The following is a 27,357-nucleotide window of genomic DNA, read 5'->3' on the forward strand; positions in this document are numbered from 1 at the left end:
CCTTCCTCTTTACACTTTAACTGTTGCCTCTCACCAACCAACGTCCTTTGCCAACTTGGTATTCTATAACCATGATCCCAAACAAGATTTGGAAACTCCCATATTTTCTTCTATCTATTAACTTGTATATTCATATTCTTATTTCTACATGCATAATCAGAATTAGCATTTTTACTTCTATTTACAAGTGTAATAACCCGTTGTCATAATTTGCTTCCATCCTTAGCTACAAAGCTTGTTGACTCTTCATTTTTGTAGGCTTCTTCTCATTTATCTGCAACTTCTTCTAAGGCATCATGATACTCTAGGATTTCTTTAAAGTCTTCTTTAATATTCCGCCATACTTCAACATCATCCTTTGCTCTATTTTCCGAGTCTTTACAATGACACTTTGTTGTAAACTGCTGCTTTGTATCTTCTTGGCATGCTACTGTAACTCGCTTCCTCTTTTTCTCAACTTCATATTTGTCTACGGGCCTTATAGTTTCCCTTTCTTTTATCACATTCAAGGTCTTGTTCTTGACCTTCTTTATAAGGTTTCTTATATGTATAAACACATACTTAAATACAACATTAGCAAATACAATAAGAGACCAACATGTCTCCATGAGTGTCTCCTTCATAGACACCTCCCTCTCTCTATTACTTTCTTCTTTCTTCACTTATCTTTCTCTCCATTCTTTATTATTTCCTTTCATGTTCTCCATAATGAAAACTTATTTCACGTCTTCTGGTGTACTTTTCTCTCTTAGCAACTTTTGACTATTCCAATCTCTATCATCTTCTCTTTTCAAGGCATCCTTATCTTTCCTTCTTCTTTTCTTCACAATCATCCTTATATGCTATTTCACCTTCTTACTCATTGACCAACACTAAATATATTCTTGGCTTCTTTCTTCAAGCCACTATTTAACTGCAATCTTACACTTCTCTAAATCTCTTCTCAACTCTGCCATTTCTTTATCTAATTTTGCATATTGTCTTGCCATATTAGCTTTCATCTTCACCTTTACCTTGAGACTTTCTTTCCTTGTATGTTGTTGTATCTTTCAATTTTCCTTTCCAAACTTCTTGATGCCTCACCTAGGGCTTTTCATCTCTTTCTCTATGCCCAATATTTTGGTACCTAGATTCTTTTCTTTAACATGTTAATCTATAACACACATAGATATAAACAAGAATAAAACTAACTTCCCATACATAGATTTTTGGCTCTAATACCACTTGATAGCAACAACCCTCACACATCTATTGATGGCTCACAACCACATACCTATGCTATGATTTCAGACAATGATAAGTTTCTACAAACTTCCTATCAAAATAGTGATAGGAACAGAACAATAAATAACTGAATTCTATAACAAAACATGTTGGGTGATAGGAACTTCAAGTAAACCAGTAAACAAATAGAACAACACAAAGATAATCTTATTATTAATTATGAGACAAACAACATAATTTATGCTTTATTTCTTCAACATGTCAAGATGATTACAATAAAAATGACATCTCTTATTCTTCACTCTGCAATCCTTAAACCCATTCGACCATGATACCTCCTATCACTTATGTCACTCTTACACTCCTTTATTTAGCTTATTCCAATTGATTCATACATTTCTTTCCATCAATTAACCATTCACGTAGATTTCTCCTCTAATTTGCCCTCTTTTTTTTGGGCTTTTTTTCTACTTGGAACTTCTTCTATATGATTTAGCCTCGATACTCCTCCTATGCAACCACTCATGGGCGATACCCACACTGACACCATAATGGGTCTATCTCTTCCTTGGTCACAACCCCTCCTTTATATCATATCTCATCTGCAACATGGTTCTGATTTTACACATTCCATCGACCTCCTTCTTAGATAATTCATATATTGTCAACTTTTCACATTCTTCATTTTCCATCCTTGTGTGACATTTCTCCTCCCAACAACTTACTTAGTTGGTTGTGCGGCTTCTTTTCTTTTTTTTGTAGTTAATTCTCATTTGATGGATAACTTTCTCTATTCCACTGTTCACAACTAAACTTCAACTCCCTTAACTATCAAAACTGAATCTTGCATCAGTGATAAATTAAATGATTAAAGATAAAGTGGAATCTATGATTCCCTTCCACAAACATGAATAGAAACATAAGTCATCAAACAAAACACCTCAAACTAAATCACACGCAAAAATCAAACTAGGCAACCAAAATATTGTGATGCTCCTACATCAGAACTATATGACGACTATTTCCAATCTTTGAAAAAATTACAATCTCTAGAAGTACACAATTTCGTAGAGAGATAAAGTGGGACTAAGGATTGCACAAAGACTATAAAATGTTTAAATTTCTCACTCAGTCCATACTTCTCTTTGATATATTTCCAAGAAGCCCAATTAAGTTTGTTGAAATCCCAAATATCTTTGAATTTGTGAACTCTTTTTTTAAAAAGATAGTAAGCATGTCTTGGGAAACCAATAACAAGTTGTTTCTTGTGATAACTAATTAATCTATTAACCAAGTTGAGGTTGATGAAAAACTGAAACCATGTTGCAAGGAAGAGTTATTTCATTCTAAAAAACAAACTAGTTTCGAAGCTTTCCAAATAGACTGAAGAGGAAAGGATTCTCAAATTTTAAAGAAGGGAGCCACTAACATTTTATCTAACCAATTGACTTCTTTCCACTTCTTTTTAATTGAATCTTCCATGATTCGATGATGAACTAAAATTTTCCACAAATCATCTCTGTTAGGATCCTAGATAATCCATTTTGCCACAAGGTAACTTCCTTGATTTTTAGGGTCTATGAGCCCAAGGCCACCTTTAGCACTTGGTTGAATGCAATGGGACCAAGAAGATGCAATGAAACCAACATTACCATCCCATTTAGACCAAAGAATTTTTTGATTTATTTTATTCAAACCTTCATATCCTTTTTTAGAAGGCATCCAACAAGATGAATAATAAACATGAAAAGCAATGAGGACCCTATTAGCCACTTTATTCTTGCCTGCTAAATATAAAAAATTGTCTACCCCAACTGAACAACTTAATTTTTAGTCTATTTAAAAACCATCCCCACATTTTAGAAAGAGAGACCCCTAAACTAAAAGGAATGACCAGATATCTTTTTATCTCCTCGTGAATGATAAATCTCCGCTCTTTAGGAATCCAATGAGGAATAGAACAATTTTGGGACATTAAAATTTTATTTTTGTTATGAGCTAATTGGGAACTAGAAATAACACACTACATATTTAGGATGTTCAAGGTATCATTAAGCTCCTCTTTAGAATTTTGAATAAACAACATGCTATCATCAACAAAGTGAAAATTGATAACCACCTTGCCTTAAGGAATGCATATGCCTTTAATAAGCTTCATCTAATTATATTTTTGAAGCGTGTAACCCAAGGCATCAACAATAAGAACATATAAGAAAGGAGATAAAGGACACCCTTGTCCTATAGAACATTGTAATTCAAAGGAGGCTGATATAGATTTATTAACAACAAGGTGTGCATTTACATCTTTAAATAGCATTTGTACATGATTTTGGATCATTAGACAAAGTTCCAAACACCACAATATTTTAAGAATGAATCTCCAATGAATCTTGTAATAAGCTTTGTCAAAATCAAGCTTGACTATTGAATCTTAAACAATAAATTTTGTTGGCTCTTGTATTGTACATAAAAAACAAATATAGCTCATAATTCAATAATTTCATACAAAAATCACAACAACAAATTTAGATGATCATTTACAAGTTAAAATTATTCAATTTCAAACTCAAAAACCAAATTAAATGGGTTCTTTTTTCATATTCAATAAATCATAAAAGGGAAATTATGTAACATCATATTCACAAGGCAGTTAACTATTGATTTTATCTAGGTGTGCAACTAATATCCTCTGCAATATACAAAGCATCACCAAACATCCTTTGCATATTCGTGACTCATCCAAGACTCTTCATATCGAGACTACTTATATATCACCTTCAATATGATATTTTTAAAACACATTCATACACAATTTGTCTACAACATTTTAATTTTTATTGCCTTTTCAATGTTTCTTATTTTTTGACATTAGAACTATGTTTTTTATCACCTTATCAATGCATCTTTGGTTTTAAATGCCTACATAGAAACAAAGTGATAGATATACAATGAGATAGATATAAATTACCTATATTCCTTTTTAGGGTTTTAATAAATGCTTTATCGATACAATCATTGTATCTTTCTCCCATGATTATATAGATGACTTCTTTGATTCATTTTCTTTGAATATGCTTTTCTATATATGAGTTCAATAAACTGTATATATCAAGAGTTTCTTTAACAAAACCCCTCTATGCCTAGGATGATATATTCATTATACCATGCATATCTAAATACATTGAGATAGATATGCATCACCTATATTCCCTTTTAGGGATTTAATTATCACTTTGCTATTAGAGTCATCATATCTTTCTTCTGCCATTGTATAGATGACTACTTTGATTCCTTTTCTTTGAATATGATTCTCTATATATGAATTTAATAAAACTATTTTATCAATGGTTTCTTTAACAAAACCCTCGTTTATGCCCAAGTTGATATATTCATTATACCATATATATTTAAAATCTACCTCTATATATGATATCACTCTCAAGACCCCATTGCCCTTTTTAAGGTGATATATTCAACAAGGTTTGTATATTCTCAAGCTATCAATATTTACCTTGTTTAATTATAAAAAAAAACCTCATTTCTATTCATGAAATTGTGTATTTATTTTTATGATGACACAAACAACTTTAATAATTTATTTCAATAGTAAATAATTTATGATAGTTCAACAACTCACTATGGCATAAAGATGTATCTTTTTTATTTATAACTTGTGTATATTCACCTTTACTTTGTAGGGTTCTAATTTTAACTATTATCATAAATTCAGGGTTCTCTTTTTTTTATGGGTTTGATTCAAACAAACCTCATTTCTATTCATGAAACTATGTATATATTTGTATCATTTTTCCTACAAACTAAATAGAGGATTATTCATATTCATTGTGTGTGTGTGTGTGTGTGGATATGAATGTGTATATGCATGTGTATGTGTATGTGTGTGTGTTTATATATGCCTAAGAATATATTTGGCTTATATTTGTGTCATTTCTCTTACCAATAGAACAAAGAATCATGCATATTCATTATCATATATTTTTTAGAGAAAATATATTGAGTTTTTTTATTATATATGTAATAAAATTAAGTCTTTAAAGGTTCATGGTGTCCTGTTTTATGGTTCCAAACTCCATGTTAGACATTTGTGTTGGACTAGACCTTCTAGTTCAAATACTCTTTTTTAAAATCTAAGAATATTTTAAAATGCTCTTGTTCAAGGATATTGTTACAAGTAGAACGGTTCATTCACATCCATTGTTACTCTTTGCACACCATTGTTGGGTAAGTTCACCAAGATGGTGAACAAAAAGTGGATATAAGTGGTCACTTTTTTTCTAAAATTAGCTAAACCTGAACTTGGAGGAGCAATTTGAGACTTGTCCACTCAAAATTTGAAGATACCAAAAGAACAAAAATTGTAGTATTTTGAATATAGTTTCCAAACTACTAATTTTTTTGAAAAATGGATAAGATTAAGGGGATAGAATCTTTCACACAAACAAAACTCTTCCTATCTTTTTCAGCAAAACATAACATGGTGTCTAGTGTGCACATCAAAAAAAAATTAATTGTGCATTTAGTATTTAAAAAAAAACCTTTGTTAGAAATATTGTTAAGAGTGAGTACTAGAAGTTGTGTATTTTTTGTTGAGTACTTTTTTATGATTTTTTGAAGTGAATGTTGTTATAAATTTGAGTTTTTATGGTTGCCATTGATGTCAAACTCGGTCGTCCGGATGGATTCTTGTCCAGATATGATCCTATATTGTTGTGTGTTGTTTTGTCTTGTGTTTGGTGTTGTAGTTGGGCTTGATGTTTTGGGTTTTGGTTGTGACAAGTTCAATATGGAGGAAAGAGTTTTTAATAAGTTGGTTACTACTATTATCTGATAATAAGGGTGGCTGTCAGACTGGTCTGAATAGTTCTTGGTGGCCTTCAGATATCTTGAATTTTATGTTGCAGATTAGTGGACATGGTTATGTGGATCATATAATATTTCAATGTGTTTCTCAAATGGTCTTTCTATTCCACAAGTGAGTTATGTTGATTTATGTTTTGTATATTTAATTGTGTTTTGATTCGGTGTGTCGGGTTGGATTATGTTGTTTAGATTGTGCTTTTCGATCCAGATATGTATTGGAGGATGATTTAGAATGTTGATATGCATCTCACCATAGTGTGTGGAGATCTGCATGGAATAATTTACATTGGAAGATATCTTTTAGCTAACTAAATGGCAACCTATATTGCCTATCTACATGTTATGTTTGGTGGTGATTTTTGAGGATGTGTTAGCATGTGTTGATCATTGGATTCAACTTGGAAGGATGTGTTGTAATGTATTTGGGTTGTCTCTTTCTCCTAAAGTAGGCCACCTTGATTATTTTTGGACCAAGTGGCCTATTTTGTGCAATAATATTTATTCAAGTTGTGGTCGACCCTCAATCAGGTTTTTGATGACCTATCTTATATTTAAGGAGTACGGTTGTATAATTTGTGTGTATATGGTATGCTAATCGATTAGAAACAAATTTGAATAATGAGAAAGTATATTTGAAATTGTATGTGTGCAAAATTCAGTTTGTGAAGAGCTTGGAAGTTGATACATTCTCTGAGATAGTGTGCTCAAATAGTGGTGGTTGTAGAATATGCTTGGCATGATGTTGGTCACTTGATATAGATGTTCAAGGATAATTTCATGATCAAGATATTCTTCTCATTTCAATTCTACTATTTTCTTTGTTGTTGATTGATAGTGGGTCCTTCAACAACACCTTGTATCTTACCCTGAAGTAGTGTGCCTCAACTGTGCAAGTCTATGAATCTTGCCCTAAGGTAGTATGCCTTATCCTTGCAATTCCATTAGGTGTAGTTTTTTCTCCTTGGCAATAAGCGTAAAACTTTGCAATCTCTTTTATTCATATTGTGAGTATGATTCTCACCATGATTTTTCCTTGTTTGGGTTTTCCACGTAAATCTAGTGTTCATGTGTTGATGGTTGATGATAAAGATTGGTACTACTTAAGCTATGAGAGATTTTCCAAGGATTATCAAATTTATTGGTACTGTGTGCAAGGAATGTCAACTTGAAAAGAAAATAAAGAGGAGATTCAAGAATAAGGAATATTCTACTTCTAAACCCTTGGAGTTAATTCACACAGATCTTTGTAGGCCTACAAAGAAAAGAGGACTCAATCGAGAAAGGTATTTTATGTTACTTATTGATGATTACTTTAGGATGACATGGGTTACATTCTTGAAATAAAAATATGAATCTTTCAAAAGGTTTAGAGTGTTCAATTAAATGGTTGAAAATCAAGTAGATACTAATATCAAGTGTTTAAAATATGATAGAGGAGGAGAGTTTACTTCAAATGAATTTGATAACTTTTGTGAAAAACATGGAATTAGGAGACATTTTTCTGCCCTAAGAACCCTTCAAAAGAATGGAGTTGTAGAAAGGAATAATAGGACTGTTATTGAGATGGCTAGAACTATGTTGAAAGATGCTAACTTGGATAATGTGTATTGGAAAGAAGTTGTGAATACTATTTTTTATATTTTTAATATAGATAAGAGTGAATCATATTGAGACACCTTATGAGTTGTGGAGTGGAAGACCTCCTAATATGAAGTATTTTAGAATCTTCATAAGTGTTATATTAGAAGAGATGAAGGTGATCTTGCAAAGTTTGATACCAGAGTAGATGAAGGAGTATTTTTGGGATATTAGAAAGAACAAATGTGAAAGTTTGTGAAGAATGGGATCAGACTGCCCTTGAACCCGTACAAGAGACTGAATTTGAGATTATCCTAGTTGCCATAGAATAGAAGATAGATCTGGAAGACAATAGAGAGACAAAGACAAATGAAGAGGAAGAAAAAGAAGAAGAACCAAAGCAAGTAGCTAAAACTCTAGCCAAATATGTGAGAAAAAATCATTCAGAAGATTAGATTATTGGAGATAAAAACAAAGGAGTTTAGGAAAGAAAAAAAAGAGAGTTGTCGAAGCAAATGAGCAAGAAAACTAGTGTTTTCTTTCACTGGTGGAACCTAAATCATATGAGAAATTAAGAAAAGAGGAGAGTTGGGTAAAAGATTTAGAAGAGGAACTCAATCAAATATAAAAGAATCGAATATGGGAATTGGTACCCAGACCATTAGACAAAATTATGATAGGAACTAAGTGGGTACATTCCGAAACAAGCTAAATGAACAAGGACATGTTACAAGAAATAAGGTAAGATTGGTATATAAAGGATATTCATAGATTGAAGGTATTGATTTTGAGGAAACTTTTTCTCCAATAGCTAGGATGGAAGTTATAAGAATTTTTCTTTCTTTTTTTGCTTATAAGAACTTTAAGGTATATTAAATGGATGTTAAGGCAACTTTTCTAAGTGGAGAACTTGAAGTATCAGATAGATTCAGATTGTCAGAAGATCCAGATATGGCTGGCAGATGGAAGAAGGCATTGTATGGACTCAAACAAGCACCTAGAGATTGGTATGCTAGATTGGATAGATATCTGTTACAACAAAATTTTAGAAAATGTACTATTGAAAGCAATATTTACTTTAAGATTGAAGGTAACAATATATTGATGATTGTTGTCTATGTTGGTGATATTATATTTGGAGGAAGTGATAGTCTATGTAAAGAGTTTGCAAAAGAGATGAAGAAGGAATTCAAAATGTCAATGATTGGTGAGTTGTCATTGTTTCTTGGTTTACAAGTTATATAGTTAGAAGATGGAATTTTTATTTCTCAAACTAAATATGTCAAAGAGATGCTAAATTTTTTTTAAATGGAGAACTGTAAATTGGTTGCAACCCCTTTGGTTGTTGGTTGTAAATTCAACAAAGATGATATATCTCTAGAAGTTTATTAGAAGAAGTACAGATCTATGATTGGATGAATGTTATTTTTAACTGCCTCTAGATCAAATATCATGTAGGCCATCTATTTAGTTGCAAGATTTCAAGCTAATCCGAAGGAGTCGCATGAGAAATCAATAAAAAGGAATTTTTAGGTATTTGAAAGGGACTCCAGATTTCAGTCTTTGGTAAAAGAAGAGTGGAGATTTCATGTTGAAATCATGCACAGATGTTGATTGGGCTGGAAGTATTAATGATAGGAAAAGTTCTAGCGGAGGTGCATTTTTCTTGGGAGACATGTTAGTTTATTGGTTAAGTAAGAAGTACAACTCAATATCTCTATCTAGTGTAGAAGTAGAATATATTGTAGCAACATCTTGTTGTACTCAACTTACGTGGATGAAACAAGCTCTTAAATATATTAGAGTGCTATATGATGAAGCTATTTTTAATATATGTGATAATAATAGTGCTATAAACATTTCAAAGAATCTCGTAATGCATTCAAGAACTAAAAATATCTCAATCCGATATCGTTTCTTAAGAGAGAAGGTTGTAGAAAAGGAAGACAAATTCGAGTATATTTCTACAAAAGAGTAGATTGCAGATATTTTCACTAAGGTCTTGGTGAAGGATACTTTTGAGTATCTCAAGCATAAACTAGGGGTTATCGCCCCTCCTTTCTCTAACTAGATGCATAGAAGAGGTGCATCTTCTTAGGGGCATATTTAGAGCTTATCCTTTATCTCTGAGATTGATGTTGTTGTTGCTCTGAAGGGGAGCAATGGAGTATGTGGCATCTATTGGCTGATCAATATATCTTGTGGAGCCCTTTGTCTTTGATGTTAATGGTCATAATTGGGTGGTAAATAGTATAATAGAGAAATACTTTGATGTTCATCATCCATAGTAACATTAGTGGATCTCAGCTCTATAATAATGGTAAAATAGTACCACTATAATCCCTCTCCTAGGAATATAGTTTCTTCTATAGTAAAATATTATTCACGAGAGATTTGCCTTGTTAAATATTTCCCACCATTTTCCAAAGAGATTTTATGGTAGCTTTTATCTAAAAATTTAGGAGCATTGAATCCTTCAAATAATCTTATCAAGTTTCAAGATATTCTATCCAACATGACCAACCATGTAGTGGCATAGTTATCAATTTATTTCAAGATACTAGAACCAACATATCTTGATCTATAAGAAAGTCCTTCATTTTAACTTACCATAATTCAAAATTAGTTTTTTTTGAAATTTTACTGTTTTCTTTCCATGAACAAAGACCACGTTTGTGTGTATAGCTACCACTTAAACTAAAAACTAAGATCCAAGTTGATTAGGCTTTGATATTGAATGAAAGGAATCAAGATGGTGGAAATGTATCCCAGGGTAATCTATGAGGAAACATGATGAAGGTAGGCAAGTATTAAAAGTCATTGTCATTCAAATAAAATGTAACTCATACTTAAATAGGTGACATAGTTGACATAGTATGTATGTGTGTGTATGCGCATGTATGTGTGTATGTGTATGTATGTATGCATGCATGTGTATGTGTATGTGTGTATGTGAGTGTATGTGTGTGTCTGTATGTATGTATGATTATATGCATGCATGTGTGTATGTATGTAGGTAGGTGTATGCATGTGTGTATGTGTATGTACATGTATGTGTGTGTATGTGTGTATAAGTGCATGTATGTCTATATATATGCATGTCGATGTATGTATGTATGTATATATGTGGGTATGTATGTATGTATGTGTGTATGTATTTTTATGTGTGCATGTGTATCAATATGTATGGATGTCTGTGTATACACACATAAACACACATACATACATATATGTACACACACATACACCCATGCACACATATACATAAACATGAATGCATACGTACATACATACACATACACACATGCTTGCACATACACATACATATACACACATACATGCATATGCTCACATACATATACACATACATACATACATACATACATACATACATACACATGTACATTCACATATACATACACACACATGTACATCTATGTATGCATGTGCATGTGGGTGTATGTGGATTTATATGTATGTGTATGTGAGTTTGCGTGTGGGCGTGGGTGTAGGTGTATGTATCTATGTCTTTGTATGAGTATGAGGATTTTTTTTTTTTTTGTAGTGTATTGATTATAATTTTTTTATGTGTAGTGTATTAATTATAATTTTTATTGGTTAATATGTAAGGGTAATGAGAAAATGATTTTTTAAAAAAATTATTCAATAGGTATATGTGCATATTTTCTAATAGTTTCATAGTGTCTGTTTTCAAATTTTGCTAGGTTTAATTTTTTTTCACATTTTTCTAATGTTTTCATTCTAAAAATTTTCAGAAAACTAATAAGCTACAAAATAAAAAAATTATAATAATAAATATATTAAGTTTTTAAATTACAAATACAAAACAAAACAAAAAGGAAAAAAAATGAACCTACTTGGAAAAACGGAGGCGAGAAATAAGCTCCTTGTGAGTCCGACCGAACTCCCAAAGCTCCTGAAGGTGCAAATGAGGGTCGATTGGTGAAAGATCAGTTTATATAATCGATAGTCTGACTAAACTTGGTGTGGCCGGACTCCTGACGCCACGGGGCACCATGCGGCCCGGGGGTAGTCCGGTCGGACTACCCTCAGTTGGCCCAAAGTGTGACACAGCTCCATGCTTTGGCCCCTCCAACTTTTGTCAGTACTAGATTAGATATCACAAATGAGAAAAATAATTGCTTATATATAAGATTCTAAGTTTGATTTGATAGATGGTCTACTAAGACTTTCTATTTACATGCATGAAGCTATATTTGAATAGGATAGGACCATCTTATCATAGTCCCAAAATTTGGAGTAGAAAGTGCTATATTGTGTGGCAATTTTTGTTATGGTCCTAACACTTTCAACATGACTTTTTAGGATTGCAAGATAATAAGGTTCTAATGATGGAACTAAGTTGTGTGGTAATATATGATGTTTAGATGAGGGAAATATGTCTTGAGATTTAAAATAGGGTAGGACTTGTGATAAATCAAGATAATTGAAATATAAAGGGCACACCTAAGGTTATGGGCTCAAATGAGAGTGTGATGATGTAAAATCAATAAAGGACTCATATGTTAAATTAATTGTTAATTAAGTGCATATGATAGTTCTATAATGCATAGTATAATGAGACATACTAAAATAAGTGCTAATGAAGTGTTGAATTGACACCCTAATTAAAGGTACCGAATTTACAATGTTGCACAACATTGCCAAGGTGATTAGTTAGAAGGCTAATCTCTTTGAAGAATCGTTGGATGACCATGTCATCAAGTTGATTCACATTCAAACAAAATTGAAGTAATATTTTTCTAATCTTCTAATCCTACTACCTTCTCTATTTTAATGCATTAATAATTATGAGTGAATCTCCTTATATAATGATTTTCTTTGTGCCTTTAATAAATTCCATTTTGGTAGTGGGAATTGTAGCCAAGTTTTCACCCTTAAATTATTCATGACCTCCATTAGTTTGTGTGAGGTTGCCACGATGACATCTCTATTATGGTTTGTGACTAGGCAACCTACTTTTAATCTTCCTAGATTTCCATAATGATATCCATCAAAATTGGACTTCAAATATCCCCTCAACTTAGATGAAATTATCTTTTGATCTTGATAAGTTTATATCTAAAAACCCATGAATTTGAGAGAAATCCTTTAGGAATGACAATTTCTTCATTGCTATAATGTCCTAGAAGGAAAGGGATATATTAAAGTGATTTGACCTTGCCAGTAAAAATATTATTATAGTCAAAATTACAAAATGCTTTTAAATAATTATTGATGTTTATATTAGAAATAATATCTTTTTCATTTTTTATAATAATAAAAAATAATAAATATTATTTATCACAAAAATATTTAAATAAAAAATAATAATTTTTATTACAATATAAATATTAATTGTACAAATTTAAGAATAATTTTCACAATTCATAATAATAAATTATTATATTTTTAAATTTAATTATACTAACATTTCAATTCATGATCAAAATAAAATACTTAATATTCTTTTTCGAGAAATTTTCAGTCTAAACTCTTCTTCCTCGAAATGTCTCAGCAATGTCCTCTCGAATCTTTTTAGTGCTGTCAAAATCCGCACATATTTTCTTTGGTGGTCCATATTCTTCTTCCAAGAAATATCTCAGCAATTTCCTCTCGAATGCTGCCAAAGTCTGTACCTTTTTATTCTGCTCTTTCCGCGTAAGACACTGTATTTTTCCAAGGTTGCGTTGGAATATTTAGTCGTAATGATGAGATGTTCTCGGCTTTAAATCTATTTTTTCAGATTTGTGGGGACCGCTCCCCATTGACATCTTTCAAAGGATACCGCGCAGAGAAATTTGTGGGTTAAATCTGAGCCCATCTTTTCTACCCGTGTGAAGAAATTTCGTCTACTTCAATCTCTTTGCCTCGTCTTACACCTTTTCTACCCCTGCGTGGAGAAATTTCCTCTACTTAAATCTTTTTGCCTCCTGTCGAACATCATTTATTTCTATTAATCAAATCTCTTTCGCCCCGTCTTCCATCCTTCCTACCCCTGCGTTCGATTCACTCCAATGGCAAGCACAGATGAGATTACCAATTCTCCCGAGGCAAAAATTATGGCATCGTCTTCAACTCCAACAAAGAGCGTGCGGTACGATGTATTCATAAACCATTGTGGCCCTGACACCAAGCAAACCCTAGCCGCCTCAATCTACCGTGCCCTCAAACTCATGGGACTTGAAGTTTTCTTAGATGAACCAGTAGATGAACCAGAGCTCGATGTTGGCGATTCCATATCGTCTCAAATACAATACGCCATCACTACTTCTTTCCTTCATATTGCTATCTTTTCACCCAGATATGCAGAATCCCCTTGGATTCTGGAAGAATTGTCTCTTATGCTCAAAACTGACCAGACAATCATTCCTGTGTTTTATAATGTTGAACCCAGTGATATGCATTGGATTTGTAAAGGAAAAGGAGTCTATGCTGAAGCATTTTTAAAGCTTGAAGCCAAGAAGAGATATACTTCACAAAAGCTTGAGGATTGGAAGTCGGCGCTACAAAAGGTTTCATATCTTAAAGGCCACATTGTCAACAGTCACGAGTGAGTACTGTTTTCCTTTTATCACATGTTCTGAAATATAGTTGCTGTTTAGAATGGATTTTCTTCTCTTTTTAACATAGATCGGAAAGATATATTATCATCAAAATCTGATTTGAAACTTTCCTCTTGGTTTGCCTCATTAATTAGCACTTTTAATAAGTGGCGCCCTGTCCATTCTGTCACACGGGCCTTATTATAACAACATTGTATTAATTTTCTCCATTTACAAGGTTAATGTTATTGTTTTAGTTATTTCACATTTATAAAAAGCCCTGTCAGTCAAGGAAACAAAAAAACAAACAATCAGTTTTGAAAGGCTTTTCATAACCTTTTTCTTGAAGAACATCCTTTCACAAAGACATATTCTGAAGAAAAGGGAGACCACAAAAAAGACGACAAACTGAAAGAGTTTTGAAAGATATCCCTAAATCCTTGTAACAATGAAATTACCAAGCCATTCCAACGAACCACAAAACAGAAAGATAAAAGAATGGACCAAAGCAAGGATGTCCTTAGGGATTTGAAAGGCAATCCAGAATTAATTTTTTTTTTTTTTCAGAAGGCCTAAAAAACACAAGTCATGAAAAACCTCAATAGGTCCAAGAACAAAACCATACACCATTGTATGAAGACGTGCTTCAGAAAGTATATATTTATCCACCATAACACGAGCAAAGCAGAGAAGCACCAAGGAAGTACAAATTCAGGAAGAGCCCACCTACATAGGGCTTCCTAGCAGAGCAGAAACAACAGAATCTAGAGAGTTTAACCTCCATAAAGTAATGGCAATGGGGACCAATCTCTGGATCCCAATGAAACGAGCAAGGGGCCCAGGGAGAGAGGCAAATCCCCAAAACAAGGAAGCTTCTGAAGAAACCCACCTAGGAACAGCGGTGGAAGTTAACAAAGAGCTTGAACTCCCCACAGAGACCAATGGAGCACCACTCCGTAAAACATCTGATGTGGAGGCAGATCAACGAATGAAGGTTCTAAAACCGTAGCACAGCAGAAAACTGTACCATGAGTAAGGCTGAAACAAACCCCAGGCATCGAACAAGCACTAGAACACCAGGAAACGCCAGCCCCAAGGACGAAGGCCATCCAACTGTCGAGGACTCAGTGTGAGGACAGGTCGAAAGGGGAAGGACATGGGCAGCCACACTATAACCCAAAAACAACAACATCCCATCAACCCACAAAGAACCGCACACAAGATCTCCCAAAACATAGCGCACAAAAGAGAGTAAAAATCGCACCACCAGGAACACTCTGCATCCCCAAATTGACACCATCATTGCATCCTTAGAAGACCTTGCACGAGATCTCAACACAAGATCACGGTAGATGAAAAGGCACCAAGGGCATGCGACAAACCACTTAGAAACGCTGGAAAAGGGAGCGATTTGCATTCGTCCCCAAATAGGGTACCAAGGAAAATGTAGGCACCACACAAATGAGCAAACCAAAGAATAGGTATCCCACAAATGGGCCTCACCGCAGGAGAGGAGGCCATCAAAACCATCCTCAACCTTGTCTGCATCCCCTACAACATCTTCTCTGCCTGAAACCCTAACACTCGATCCGCTCCCGCTCATACAAAGTTAAAATAATAATTTATATTAATAATTATCATGGTTTTAAAAATTAAAGTCATCATGGTAAGTAACTTTCTCTTTAATGTGAGAGAACTCTTAGGAACCCAAACTATACATCTATAAGCTACATTAATTGTTGCTATAAGGATAGATTTAAAAAGTATCATTGTACTTTAAAAAGTATCATTGTACTATTATATTGAATGTATGTGTTATCATCTCTTTGCAACTATCGTAGCTCTTGAAACCATCTTGCACCCATTCATGTTCAAGACTATTTATGCTCCTACACAATACATTTTATTAAAAGCTAATAGATTTTATACTAAACCCAAGATGTGTAGAAATCCTATGATACCTTTCATTCTTGTATTAAAGAAACTAATTTTGGCACTCCCACAACCATAATACTAAGCAAAGAGTTGAAATCAAGGTAAATATTTTCATTATCGTAGCTCTTATACTTAGAAAACCACTTTTTATGGGGGAATTCATGTTGATAGAGGTTCTAGAATTGATCATCCATGAATGGATTCATGTTGATAAAGGTTCTAGAATTGATCATCCATGCATGTTGACATGCATGGATAGTTGAAATTGCAAGAAATGATCTTGAACATGCATGGATAGTTGAAATTGCAAGAAATGATCTTGAACATTACCTCTAGAGTAGTCTTTAAATTTAAGACATTGTCTAATTCTCCATTATTATTTTCCTTCATCTTTTCATTGCAATCTTTTTCCAATGTCGTTGGTCTTGCCACAATTCTTACATTTCACTTTTGACCTCCTAAAGGACTTGGATCTACATCTATATTTGGATTTCTTGTTCTTACTCTTTCCCTTTTTTGTTTTTTTTGACCTTCCATGGGAAACCAACACATCTTTAGTAACATCAAAAGAATTTTGTTTTAAATCCTCTTTAGAAAGAGGATCACTTGTGACCTCTTTCAAGAATTAGATTAGTGGTAGTGTTACCAATGGTCATAATTGGGTGGTAAATAATATAATAGAGAAATATTTTGATGTTCATCATCCATAGTAGCATTAGTGGATCTCAGCTCTATAATAATGGTAAAATAGTGCCACTATAATCCCTCTTCTAGGAATAGAGTTTCTTCAATAGAAAAAGCTTATACACTAGAGGTTTGCCTCGTTAAATATTTCCCCCTTTTTTCCAAAGAGATTTTATGGTGGCTTTTATCTAAAAATTTGGGAGCATTGAATCCTTGAAATAATCTTATCAAGTTTCAAGATGTTCTATCCAACATGGCCAACCATGTAGTGGCATAGTTATCAATTTATTTCCTGATGCTAGAACCAACATATCTTGATCTATAAGAAAGTCCTTCATTTTAACTTACCATAATTCAAAATTAGTTTTTTTGAAATTTTACTCTTTAATCATGTTAATCTTGCTTTCTTTCCATGAACAAATTAAAGACCACGTTTGTGTGTATAGCTACCACTTAAACTAAAACCTAAGATCTAAGTTGATTAGGCTTTGATATTGAATGAAAGGAATCAAGATGGTGGAAATGTGTCCCAGGCTAATCTATGAGGAAACATGATGAAGGTAGGCATGCATTAAAAGTCATTGACATTCAAATAAAATGTAACTCATACTTAAATAGTTGACATAGTAAATTTTCCCTACAAAAAACCTTTCGAAAAGAAACTTGGCCTCCAAATCTTGAACAAAGTTTATGTATAGCAATTATAATGGCTAGAAAATAATGATAGGCTCGAGCCTTTGGGAGAGAGTATTACATTAATCTACTCAAGGAAAATTTGATAGCATAATAATATCTACAAATACATATATGATAAAAGCTTCATCAAATGCATCCAATATATAACCAAGATAAAAACCATTAATCACAAATGATTTCTAAAACCATGTACTAAAACGATGGGCTAAATTAGGCATCCAATTCTAACACAACATTCAATGCCCAATAGCATTATTAGTTAAATCATGATAAAATAGAAGTGACTTCTACCCACTTGAGTACCCCAATAGCATTATTAGTTAAATCATGATAAAATAGAAGTGACTTCTACCCACTTGAGTACCCCAATAGCATTATTAGTTAAATCATGATAAAATAGAAGTGACTTCTACCCACTTGAGTACTCCATTTTGGTCGTGTGCACTTTTTTGGTAACCTGTTTATGAAATAAAAAGTCTTTCATGTTTTCTCCTAGTCCACACCTAACAAATCCTTTACTATATTGTCTTTCCATTTTAACAACTCTTGCACACCTTAAAAGTTTTCATAGTTGTATTTAACAACTTGAACCATGACACTATATGCCACTCCAAAATGCTTATTTGCAAATTTGTAATGTCCCCAATTTTAGCCTTTTTGGTTAATAGGAGTAATAAGGAGAAATTAATTAAATTAATTTCTTATAAAGTCATTAATTATTAAAAAGTGACTTTATATTTAATAAATCTAATTAAAAGTGACTAGTATAAAAATAAAATAATAATTAAATTAGTCACTTAATTAAAATGAGTAAAGTGTACCTACCCTCTTCCAGAAGGTATCTCATGACAGGTTGTGAAAAAGATAAATAGAAGAGGGTGATTGAAAGAAGGCAGACTTGGAATTGATATTGTGGAGTTGAATTGATTTTGTAGAACCAGTTGGTGTCTATAGACTAAAGATCCTTGGGAATGGAAACTCTCATTGATCGTATAACTGAGAGAGTGAAAGATCTCTCGAGGGGTTGCATAAGGGAGGTGACATTTCAGTTATCTCACTTGAGCTCTTTGGAGTTTATATCAGATTTGGGTGATTGTGCTTCAGATTTTCAGACTTGGAGATCACCTTGTTGATGCATACATTTTTGAGCAAAACAAGATGGCGATATCCTATTGGCACTTAGGCGATATTCATTGAAGAATTGTTGAGGGAGATCGAACACAAAGGGGCATATCAGCGACATAGTTGCAGACCTTGGATGCCATGTTTTGATTCATACCTCATCACTAGTACCTCGATTTTAATTGCTGTTGGTCGCGAACTTCATTTGAGACTAGGAAGGTTTTGGTGCCTATTTAATTTCTTTGAAGGATCCAAATTAAGACAGGCCCGCCCTCCTTATAGTGCATCGATTTCATCTTTGGGTGCATGTTGATTGATCAATATTGCCTAGAATGGTTGGCGCTGTCCACTAGATGGAAATTGTATCGTTTGGAGGGAGATTTTGGAATGTATGAAGCAGATTTCATTGGTGTTCTCAAACCTCAAACTTGCAGCAGCAGGGCGGCATAAGTACTTGCACATTGGAGCTTTGTTTGGGGTGGATAATGCTTGTAATTCTATTGCTACACTTTAGCGATTATTTCCAGGTTCAATTGCTAGTCAAACCATTGTAATTTTCAGTTTTGAATTATAAGTTTAGGACTGAGATTTTGTCTTCAGACTGTCATTAAATAACAGTCCTAATGTGTCATCATTTGTTGCCTATTTAATGACTAAATGAGAGGAGTTTGAAATTGCATCTACATTTGCTTTGTCTGAGGATGTATGCTAAATGTTTGTCCAATTGTCACTTGGCTGTAAGTGCATATGTAGCAATGTAAATTCATCTTTATGCATTGATTAAAGGCCTAGAGAGTCATTTAAGCATTTAGATAATCATTTATACATTTTAGTGTTGATTCTGAAGCACTGAAAGCCATATATAGCCATTTTAATAAGACATATTAGACTGATAAAATAGACCAGCAAGCCGGAAGGTTGCATATGAAGTGTTCGACAATATTCTTTGGGTTAGAATACATCATTTACCACTCCTATTTGACCAAGGGATATTACAGTGGTATCAGAGCCAAGATCCTACCATCCTGTGTGGGAAAAATGGTTTCTAGTTTTGTTGAAGAAGCAATGATTGCTTATGAGGAGTATAAAGCACTTCCAGAAAAGACCAAAAGTTTTCTAGATTTCGACTCCTATTTGAAGTATTGGATGGATTATGGCAAGCACAAAAGGAGAACAAAGAATAGAGACACCTCACCCACGATAGTCAGGAATTTATATGATGACTTTGTTAAACATGCAGATTCAACTCAGGAGTTCATGAAGACAGCCATGGGGAATGAGTTGTCTACATCATCTGTATAGGAAGTTTTACTTGAAACTTCTACATTGGAGGCTAGCAGAGAGCATGTTAATGACATGGGTGGCAATGCTTTGGATAATCATATTTCTTCTTCACCTTCACATGATGAAAAATCAGACTATGGCAGCCAAGGACAATTAGAAAATCAGTCCCTTGTAGCAGTTTCTCCTAGAGAAGAAGAGGAGACAAATCAAGACTTGATGGTAGTAAGTGTTGAGGGTGAGAATACCAATGGAGATGCACTTGTGAAGCTTGAAGAATATGACAGGTTTATTGATGACAACAAACACATTTCTTCTCTTCATCATGAGAATGATGATACCTTGGAATTGTCATTAGATGGCACTCAAGCATTGGGTGTCACAGATGGGTTTTGTGGGATGAACTCAAATCATGAGCATTCTGATTTTTTTTATCAGACTTGGGTAGATGTTGACCCTCTTTTTAGCGGAGCAGCCACTAGTGTTTTGATTACAACTGATGGAGGAGACACTTTGCAATGGCATGATATCATCACGGATTTGTTTGAGGACATCAATGTTATGTTCTATACTTCTCATGAAGTTGTAGACCTTACACATGGAAGAATTTGTGAAGATGAATCTACAAAAAAAAGAGGATGAAGCTTGCATTGAAGAGGTGCTTGGAAAGGCGAATATGGTACACAATGGTATGACGACTATTCTGATTTTTATAACAGCAGTCATACTTTATTCCCGCATGAGGTAACCACATCGTCATATGGAGATTTCAAAGGCAAGGACAAACAAGTTGAAATCAGTCCTTATTTGCTATGCACGAACAATAGTAGTATGTCTTCACTTTCTCATGATATGACAACCTTTGATTGTGGAAAGTGAAGTACTATGGTTAGTACACATGATGCAAGTAGGGGACATGAAAATTTTGACGATGCATCTCATTTTGGGATAAGTTTCAAGCACTTTGGAGCAGCTGATATGGAGCAGACCCAAAAGTTGATTGATGGATGGCTACAATGGGCAAAGCAAGCCAAGATGTTGGCTCAACAAACCAAGCTCCATCCTCAACACATTCATGATAGACAAAATTTGATTAATTTTGAAGGTGATGATGATTTTTGTGATGACACTTATAGTGGATCAGCTACTCAAGAGTTGTATCCCTCTTTGGATTCATATGAGATGGCAGCTATCTATTTGTTGATTGGTGATTTAATTTTTCCTTGACTCTGCATGGGTTAGTGGCTGTCTTGTTTTGCTATCCAAAGCACTTTCAGATTTGGCATGGTCTACATCATCTACTCAGTGGCACGAAGGTGTGCTGGAACATATCTATTTGATGTGGAATGAGTATGAGATGGATTCCTTTGATTTACAATGCCTTCATGGATGGGTGATTCATGGTGATTTGAGGAGTCATTTCATCTTCATCACATATGGTAGGATTGATGGATTGGTTTGGGATTCGGGTATTGTCACGGTTGAGGCTTGCACTCTTGTGGCACAAGATGAGGTTTTCGAAATGATTCAGCAGATACAGTTAGTGTTATAGGAGTTTTGGCATGTTGACAGGGACATTACACAGTTTTTCATTTGGGATACAGGTGGTGATATTTTTCAGAGTATTTGGTTGAGCAGTAGAGATTGCTTGGGGTCAAGCAATTTCAGGAGGGGCAGATTGTAATGTCCCCAATTTTAGCCTTTTTGGATAATAGGAGTAATAAGAATTAATTTCTTATAAAGTCATTAATTATTAAAAAGTGACTTTATATTTAATTAATTTAATTAAAAGTGACTAAAGTATAAAAATAAAATAATAATTAAATTAGTCACTTAATTAAAATGAATAAAATGAATAAAGTGTACCTACCCTCTTCTAGAAGGTATCTCATGACAGGTTGTGAAAAAGATAAATAGAAGAGGGTGATTGAAGGAAGGCAGACTTGGAATTGATATTGTGGAGTTGAATTGGTTTTGTAGAACCAGTTGGTGTCTGCAAACTAAAGATCCTTGGGAACGGAAACTCCCATTGGCCGCATAATTGAGAGAGTGAAAGATCTCTCGAGGGTTGCATAGGGGAGGCGACATTTCAGTTATCTCACTTGAGCTCATTGGAGTTTATATCAGATTTGGGTGATTGTGCTTCAGATTTTCAGACTTGGAGATCACCTTGTTGATGCATACATTTTTGAGCAAAACAAGATGGCGATAGGCGATATTCATTGAAGAATTGTTGAGGGAGATTGAAGACAAAGGGGCATATCAGTGACATAGTTGCAGACCTTGGATGCCATGTTTTGATTCATACCTCATCACTAGTGCCTCGATTTTAATTGTTGTTGGTTGCAAACTTCATTTGAGACTAGGGCAATATTTTTAAGACCTTTTATTGGAGGTTTTGGTGCCTATTTGATTTCTTTGAAGGATCCAAATTAAGACAGGCCCGCCCTCCTTATAGTGCATCGATTTCATCTTTGGGTGCATGTTGATTGATCAATATTGCCTAGAATGGTTGGCGCTGTCCACTAGATGGAAATTGTATCGTTTGGAGGGGGATTTTGGAATGTATGAAGCAGATTTCATTCGTGTTCTCAGACTTCAAACTTGCAGCAGCGGGGCGGCATAAGTACTTGCACATTGGAGCTTTGTTTGGGGTGGATAATGCTTGTAATTCCATTGCTACACTTAGGCGAATATTTCCAGGTTCAATTGCTAGTCAAACCATTGTAATTTTCAGTTTTGAATTATAAGTTTAGGACTGAGATTTTGTCTTCAGACTGTCATTAAATAACAGTTCTAATGTGTCCTCATTTGCTGCCTATGTAATGACTATGGAATGGCTAAATGAGAGGAGTTTGAAATTGCATCTACATTTGCTTTGTCTGAGGATGTATGCTAAATGTTTGTCCAATTGTCACTTGCCTGTAAGTGCATATGTAGCAATGTAAATTCATTGGTTAAAGGCCTAGAGAGTCATTTAAGCATTTAGATAATCATTTATACATTGTAGTGTTGATTCTCAAGCACTGAAAGCGATCTATAGCCATTTTAATAAGGACATATCAGACTGATAAAATAGAAATAGATCAGCAAGCTGAAAGGTTGCATATGAAGTGTTCGACAATATTCCTTGGGTTAGAATACATCATTTACTACTCCTATTTGACAAAAGGGATATTACAGAATTATAGTTAGCACATAGTACCACTCAAAATGGGACAACTCAAACGTTACCTCTAATTGAAAGAGGTTCTAGATAGTTGATCATCCATGCATGTTGACATGCATACATAGTCGAAGTTGCAATAAATGATCTCCAACATTACATCTAGAGAAGTCTTCGAATTTAAAGCATTATCTAATTCTCCATTATTATTATTTTTTTTCATTGCAATCTTTTTTTTGATGTGGTTGGTCTTGCCACAATTCTTATATTTCATTTTTGACCTCCTAGAGGACCTAGATCTACTTGTAGATTTGGATTTCTAGTTCTTGTTCTTTCCCTTTTTTTTTTTTTTGTTATTTTGACATTCCATGGGAAACCAACACATCATTGGTAACGTCAATGGTATTGAGTGAAACTAAGGGCATCAAATATAACTTTGTAGATGGCTTAAGATGGTGATGCAAATTTAGATATATATTTTTATCTCCCAAATCAAATTCTTGATTTTTATTCTCCTTTGTAATGAAATTGAATCTGCAATGAGTATCTTTAAAAACCATAACTAAGAACATGCCAATCAAATGTGTGAAAGTTATTAAAATAATTAGTGAAAGCAGGTGAGAAATTCAGAATTTGAATTTGAATGTTTGAAGGTAAGGAGTTAGACCCATATAGCTTGTGATTGATCTAGGTCAATCCTATGAACCACAAACCTAATCTATGAGGATAAATAGATGAACATAGAATGAGTGCATCAATATCTAAGAGTTAGTGCACATAAGGGTGTTATAGGACCATATAGTGGTAAAATATGTATATGAACACGAGAAAAAAAAAACGAGAGTGTGCCTATTTAAATCGTTATCTTCTTTTATAACTTACAAGATACATTTATCCTTACAATCAAACTTTCGAATTTATTTTTTTTAACTATTTAGTTGGTAAAACCTCTCTTGTCCTTAAGATGTGGATATTTTAAGTTTATTTTTGAAGGGCATAAAACATTGCTTGTATGTGAAACATGTCATTTGTTTTAGTTTTAACCACATTCTTCACCTTATATAAACAATTGATATTTGTGTCTGAGTTAAAAATATGTTAAATAAATAATATTAATTTTATATATTTTTTTTAGAGAAAACTAATTTGGGTGTTTTTTTTGAAAAATGCATTTTTTGTACAGTGATCAAGAAGTGTTGAAGATTATTGCAAATCTTGTTCTAAAGAAGATTAAAAAGACTTCATTTGTGGTGGCCAAACATCCTGTGGGTCTTGATAAAACCTTACGAGCCTTTGAAAGATCTGTGTTGGAATCTTCTAAAAATGTAAAAATTGTGGGAATCACAGGTATGAGTGGGTGTGGAAAAACTACATTGGCAAAAGAATACTACAACAAGATGATACAGTCCTTCTATAGATGTAGTTTTGTTTGTGATGTGCGAAATACACCAACTAAATATATGTATGAAAAGCAGAAAAAAATGTTCCAAGACCTTGGTGGCTCAAAAGATATATTATTTAATAGTATAGAAGAAGGAAAAGCAATCTTATCCGAATATTTGAGTCATGTTCAAGTATTTATTATCTTGGACAATGTAGATCATCAAGATCAATTAGAATCTCTCGTGCCAACAAAAAACAGTCTTATAAAAGATAGTGTTGTTGTGGTTACAAGTCGAGATCCTGGTGTTCTTATATCATGGGGAATCCCTTCTATTTCTATTTATAAGATGAAAGATTTAAATCCTCAACATGCTACGGAACTATTTTGTTGGCATGCTTTTGAACAACCCTCTCCAATATATGAATTTGAATATCTTGTTAAAGAGTTTCTAATAGTCTGCAAGGGATTGCCATTATCCCTTAAGGTTTTAGGAGAGCTTGTGCGTGGAAAGTCCAAGGAATATTGGAATGGTCAATTAGAGAAGTTCTCCAGATCATTGCACCAAGACATTAAAACCATACTTATGGTGAACTTTGATGCACTAGATGATGAAGAAGAGAAGGAGATATTTTTAGATATATCCTGTTTCTTCATAGGAACAGAAAAGGATTCGGCCATCACAGTGTGGGAGGAGTCCGGATGGAGTGGGGCGGGTAGTTTGGGAACACTCATGGATAAGTCTCTGGTTGAGGTGGATGAGAAAAACTGCTTAAGAATGCATGATCTGTTGAGAGATTTGGGAAGGGACATTTCAAAGACAAGGTCACCGTACCGCCTTTGGTCACCGAAGCAAATTACCCATATTCAGCAACAGGGAAAGGTGAGTTTAACATCATGTTTTTTGATTGTATCCGATATTTCAATGAGTAAATGTTCGCACATCATTGTTCTATAAGCTTTCTGATTTTTTAATTTTTCCATTTAGGGAAACGTTCTGATTCGGGGAATTAAAGCCCGAACAGATGAATTTTATGAAGAGTTTGTGGAGCTTGTCAGAGAATCAGGTAGAGGAATCAAGCGGAAGTGGGGCTTAAAAATCCTGGACGTTGAAAAGAATTATTTTACAGAAGAATTAGCAACACTATCAGAAGGCCTTGTCTCGCTGCGATGGGCCAAGTTTCCACATCGAGCTATTCCGTCATGGATTTCGTTGAAGAAGTTGAGAGTTTTAGAGCTTTGTGATGCTTCTAAATTAGAAGAACCGTGGAATGAGATTGCTGATGTAAGTATCGTCCTCTTCTTAACTGTTATTTATATTTGTTTGACAGTCTTGCCTAATAAAAGAAGAACGTGGGTGCAGCCTCCTGTGCAGTTGAGAGTGCTTAATATCATTCATGCCAGAAATTTCCAGAGATTTCCCAGGTCAATAGGATTTCTAAAACATTTACAAAAGATATCCTTTGACGGCAAAGGAGCTCCTATTGAAGGTCTACCAGATGAGTTTTGCTCTCTCCAATCGCTGCAGTGCCTCGAGTTAGTTGGATGTCCTAAGCTAAAATTGTTACCTAGCAACATCGGCGATTTGACAAATCTGGAGCATCTAAGATTGAAAGAATGCAAGGGGATCGAAGGTCTTCCGGAAGAGTTTGGCCGCCTCAAATCGCTGGACTACCTCGTGTTAGATGGATGTGATCAGCTAAAATCGCTGCCTAGCAAGATCGGCGATTTGACAAATCTGCGGCATCTAGAGTTGAGTGGATGCGGGATCGAAGATTTACCGAAAGAGTTTGGCCGCCTCCAATCACTGCACTTCCTCAAGATAAGTGAATGTCATGAGCTAAAATCGCTGTCGAGCAAGTTCGGCGATTTGGCAAAACTAAAGGAACTAGAATTATTGGAATGCAGGAAGTTGATGATACCGTCGGAAGCACTTGTGCAGCTTACTAGCCTTTACCGTCTTTATATTGCCGCTTGCCCTGGGCTCACAGAATTTGTAACTCAGCCGGAGTGCCTTTCTTCTTTATTCTGCAGCCTCGAAAATCAGGATTTAACGATAATTATGACTTAGTATAGATAGATAGCTTGCAAAGTCTATCGATGTACAAATTCTGGTCTGGTCAACTTTGAAAATTGCAGTTCAACTTGTGGTGTGAGAGTATGAGGAGGGTGAACATCACAGCAGCATGTCACATATCTGCATTTGAAGCTTGCCTTCAAACTTTAAATAGAGAATAATAATTGTCTTAAGATAATTGGGCTTATTACTATGTAATATAACTGTTTATTGATTGATTATTAGCGATGAATGAGGGAAATAGAGTTGTGGATGCTTTTTCATGAATTAGTGCAATATTTGGGATAGGTGATTGAAAAATTAGATTGTAAATATTATAAATTTTATTTTGTATAATATTGGTAATCAAATTATTTTTTATTGAAGAATATTTATGTTATATATTGAAAGTTAATAGTATAAACATAAATAATGTTATTGGTATAAATACGTGAGAAGATTATTTAATATTTTTAATGTAATGATTTTTTAAGAGTAGCATGGTTACTTTTATTAGTCATTGTAAAGGCATCAAGTTTTTTGTTATTAATAATATTTGTACAATATCTATACATTAGTGCAATTGGTATGATTTCGTCTAATAATATAAGAGTTGCATTTCTTAAACATGGTGAATAAGTAATAACATCTTCTAATTCATCTAATGATGATATACAAAATTTTATTAAAAATACAATCCTTTATTCTCAATGGAAAGAGGTAAGCCTAAATCCACCAAAAAGCTTTGATCCCATGTATCATTTTCCAAGAAGTCCTCATATCTATT

The 27,357-nt window shown here is 33.9% G+C and overlaps 1 protein-coding gene across 1 annotated transcript; it reads left to right on the plus strand.

Annotated features, from left to right (window-relative positions):
* The first annotated feature begins 13,403 nt into the window (after positions 1 to 13,403).
* LOC131037986 (disease resistance protein RPV1) lies at positions 13,404 to 26,858 on the plus strand. Its single transcript, XM_057970254.2, has 4 exons — positions 13,404 to 14,257; positions 24,317 to 25,397; positions 25,503 to 25,799; positions 25,878 to 26,858. The coding sequence occupies exons 1-4, from the start codon at positions 13,722 to 13,724 to the stop codon at positions 26,583 to 26,585; spliced, it is 2,622 nt and encodes an 873-aa protein (XP_057826237.2). The 5' UTR covers positions 13,404 to 13,721; the 3' UTR covers positions 26,586 to 26,858.
* The last annotated feature ends 499 nt before the right edge of the window (positions 26,859 to 27,357 follow it).

The sequence above is a fragment of the Cryptomeria japonica genome, chromosome 3 (genome assembly GCF_030272615.1).
Source record: "Cryptomeria japonica chromosome 3, Sugi_1.0, whole genome shotgun sequence".
In the NCBI taxonomy this organism is placed as follows: Eukaryota; Viridiplantae; Streptophyta; class Pinopsida; order Cupressales; family Cupressaceae; genus Cryptomeria; species Cryptomeria japonica.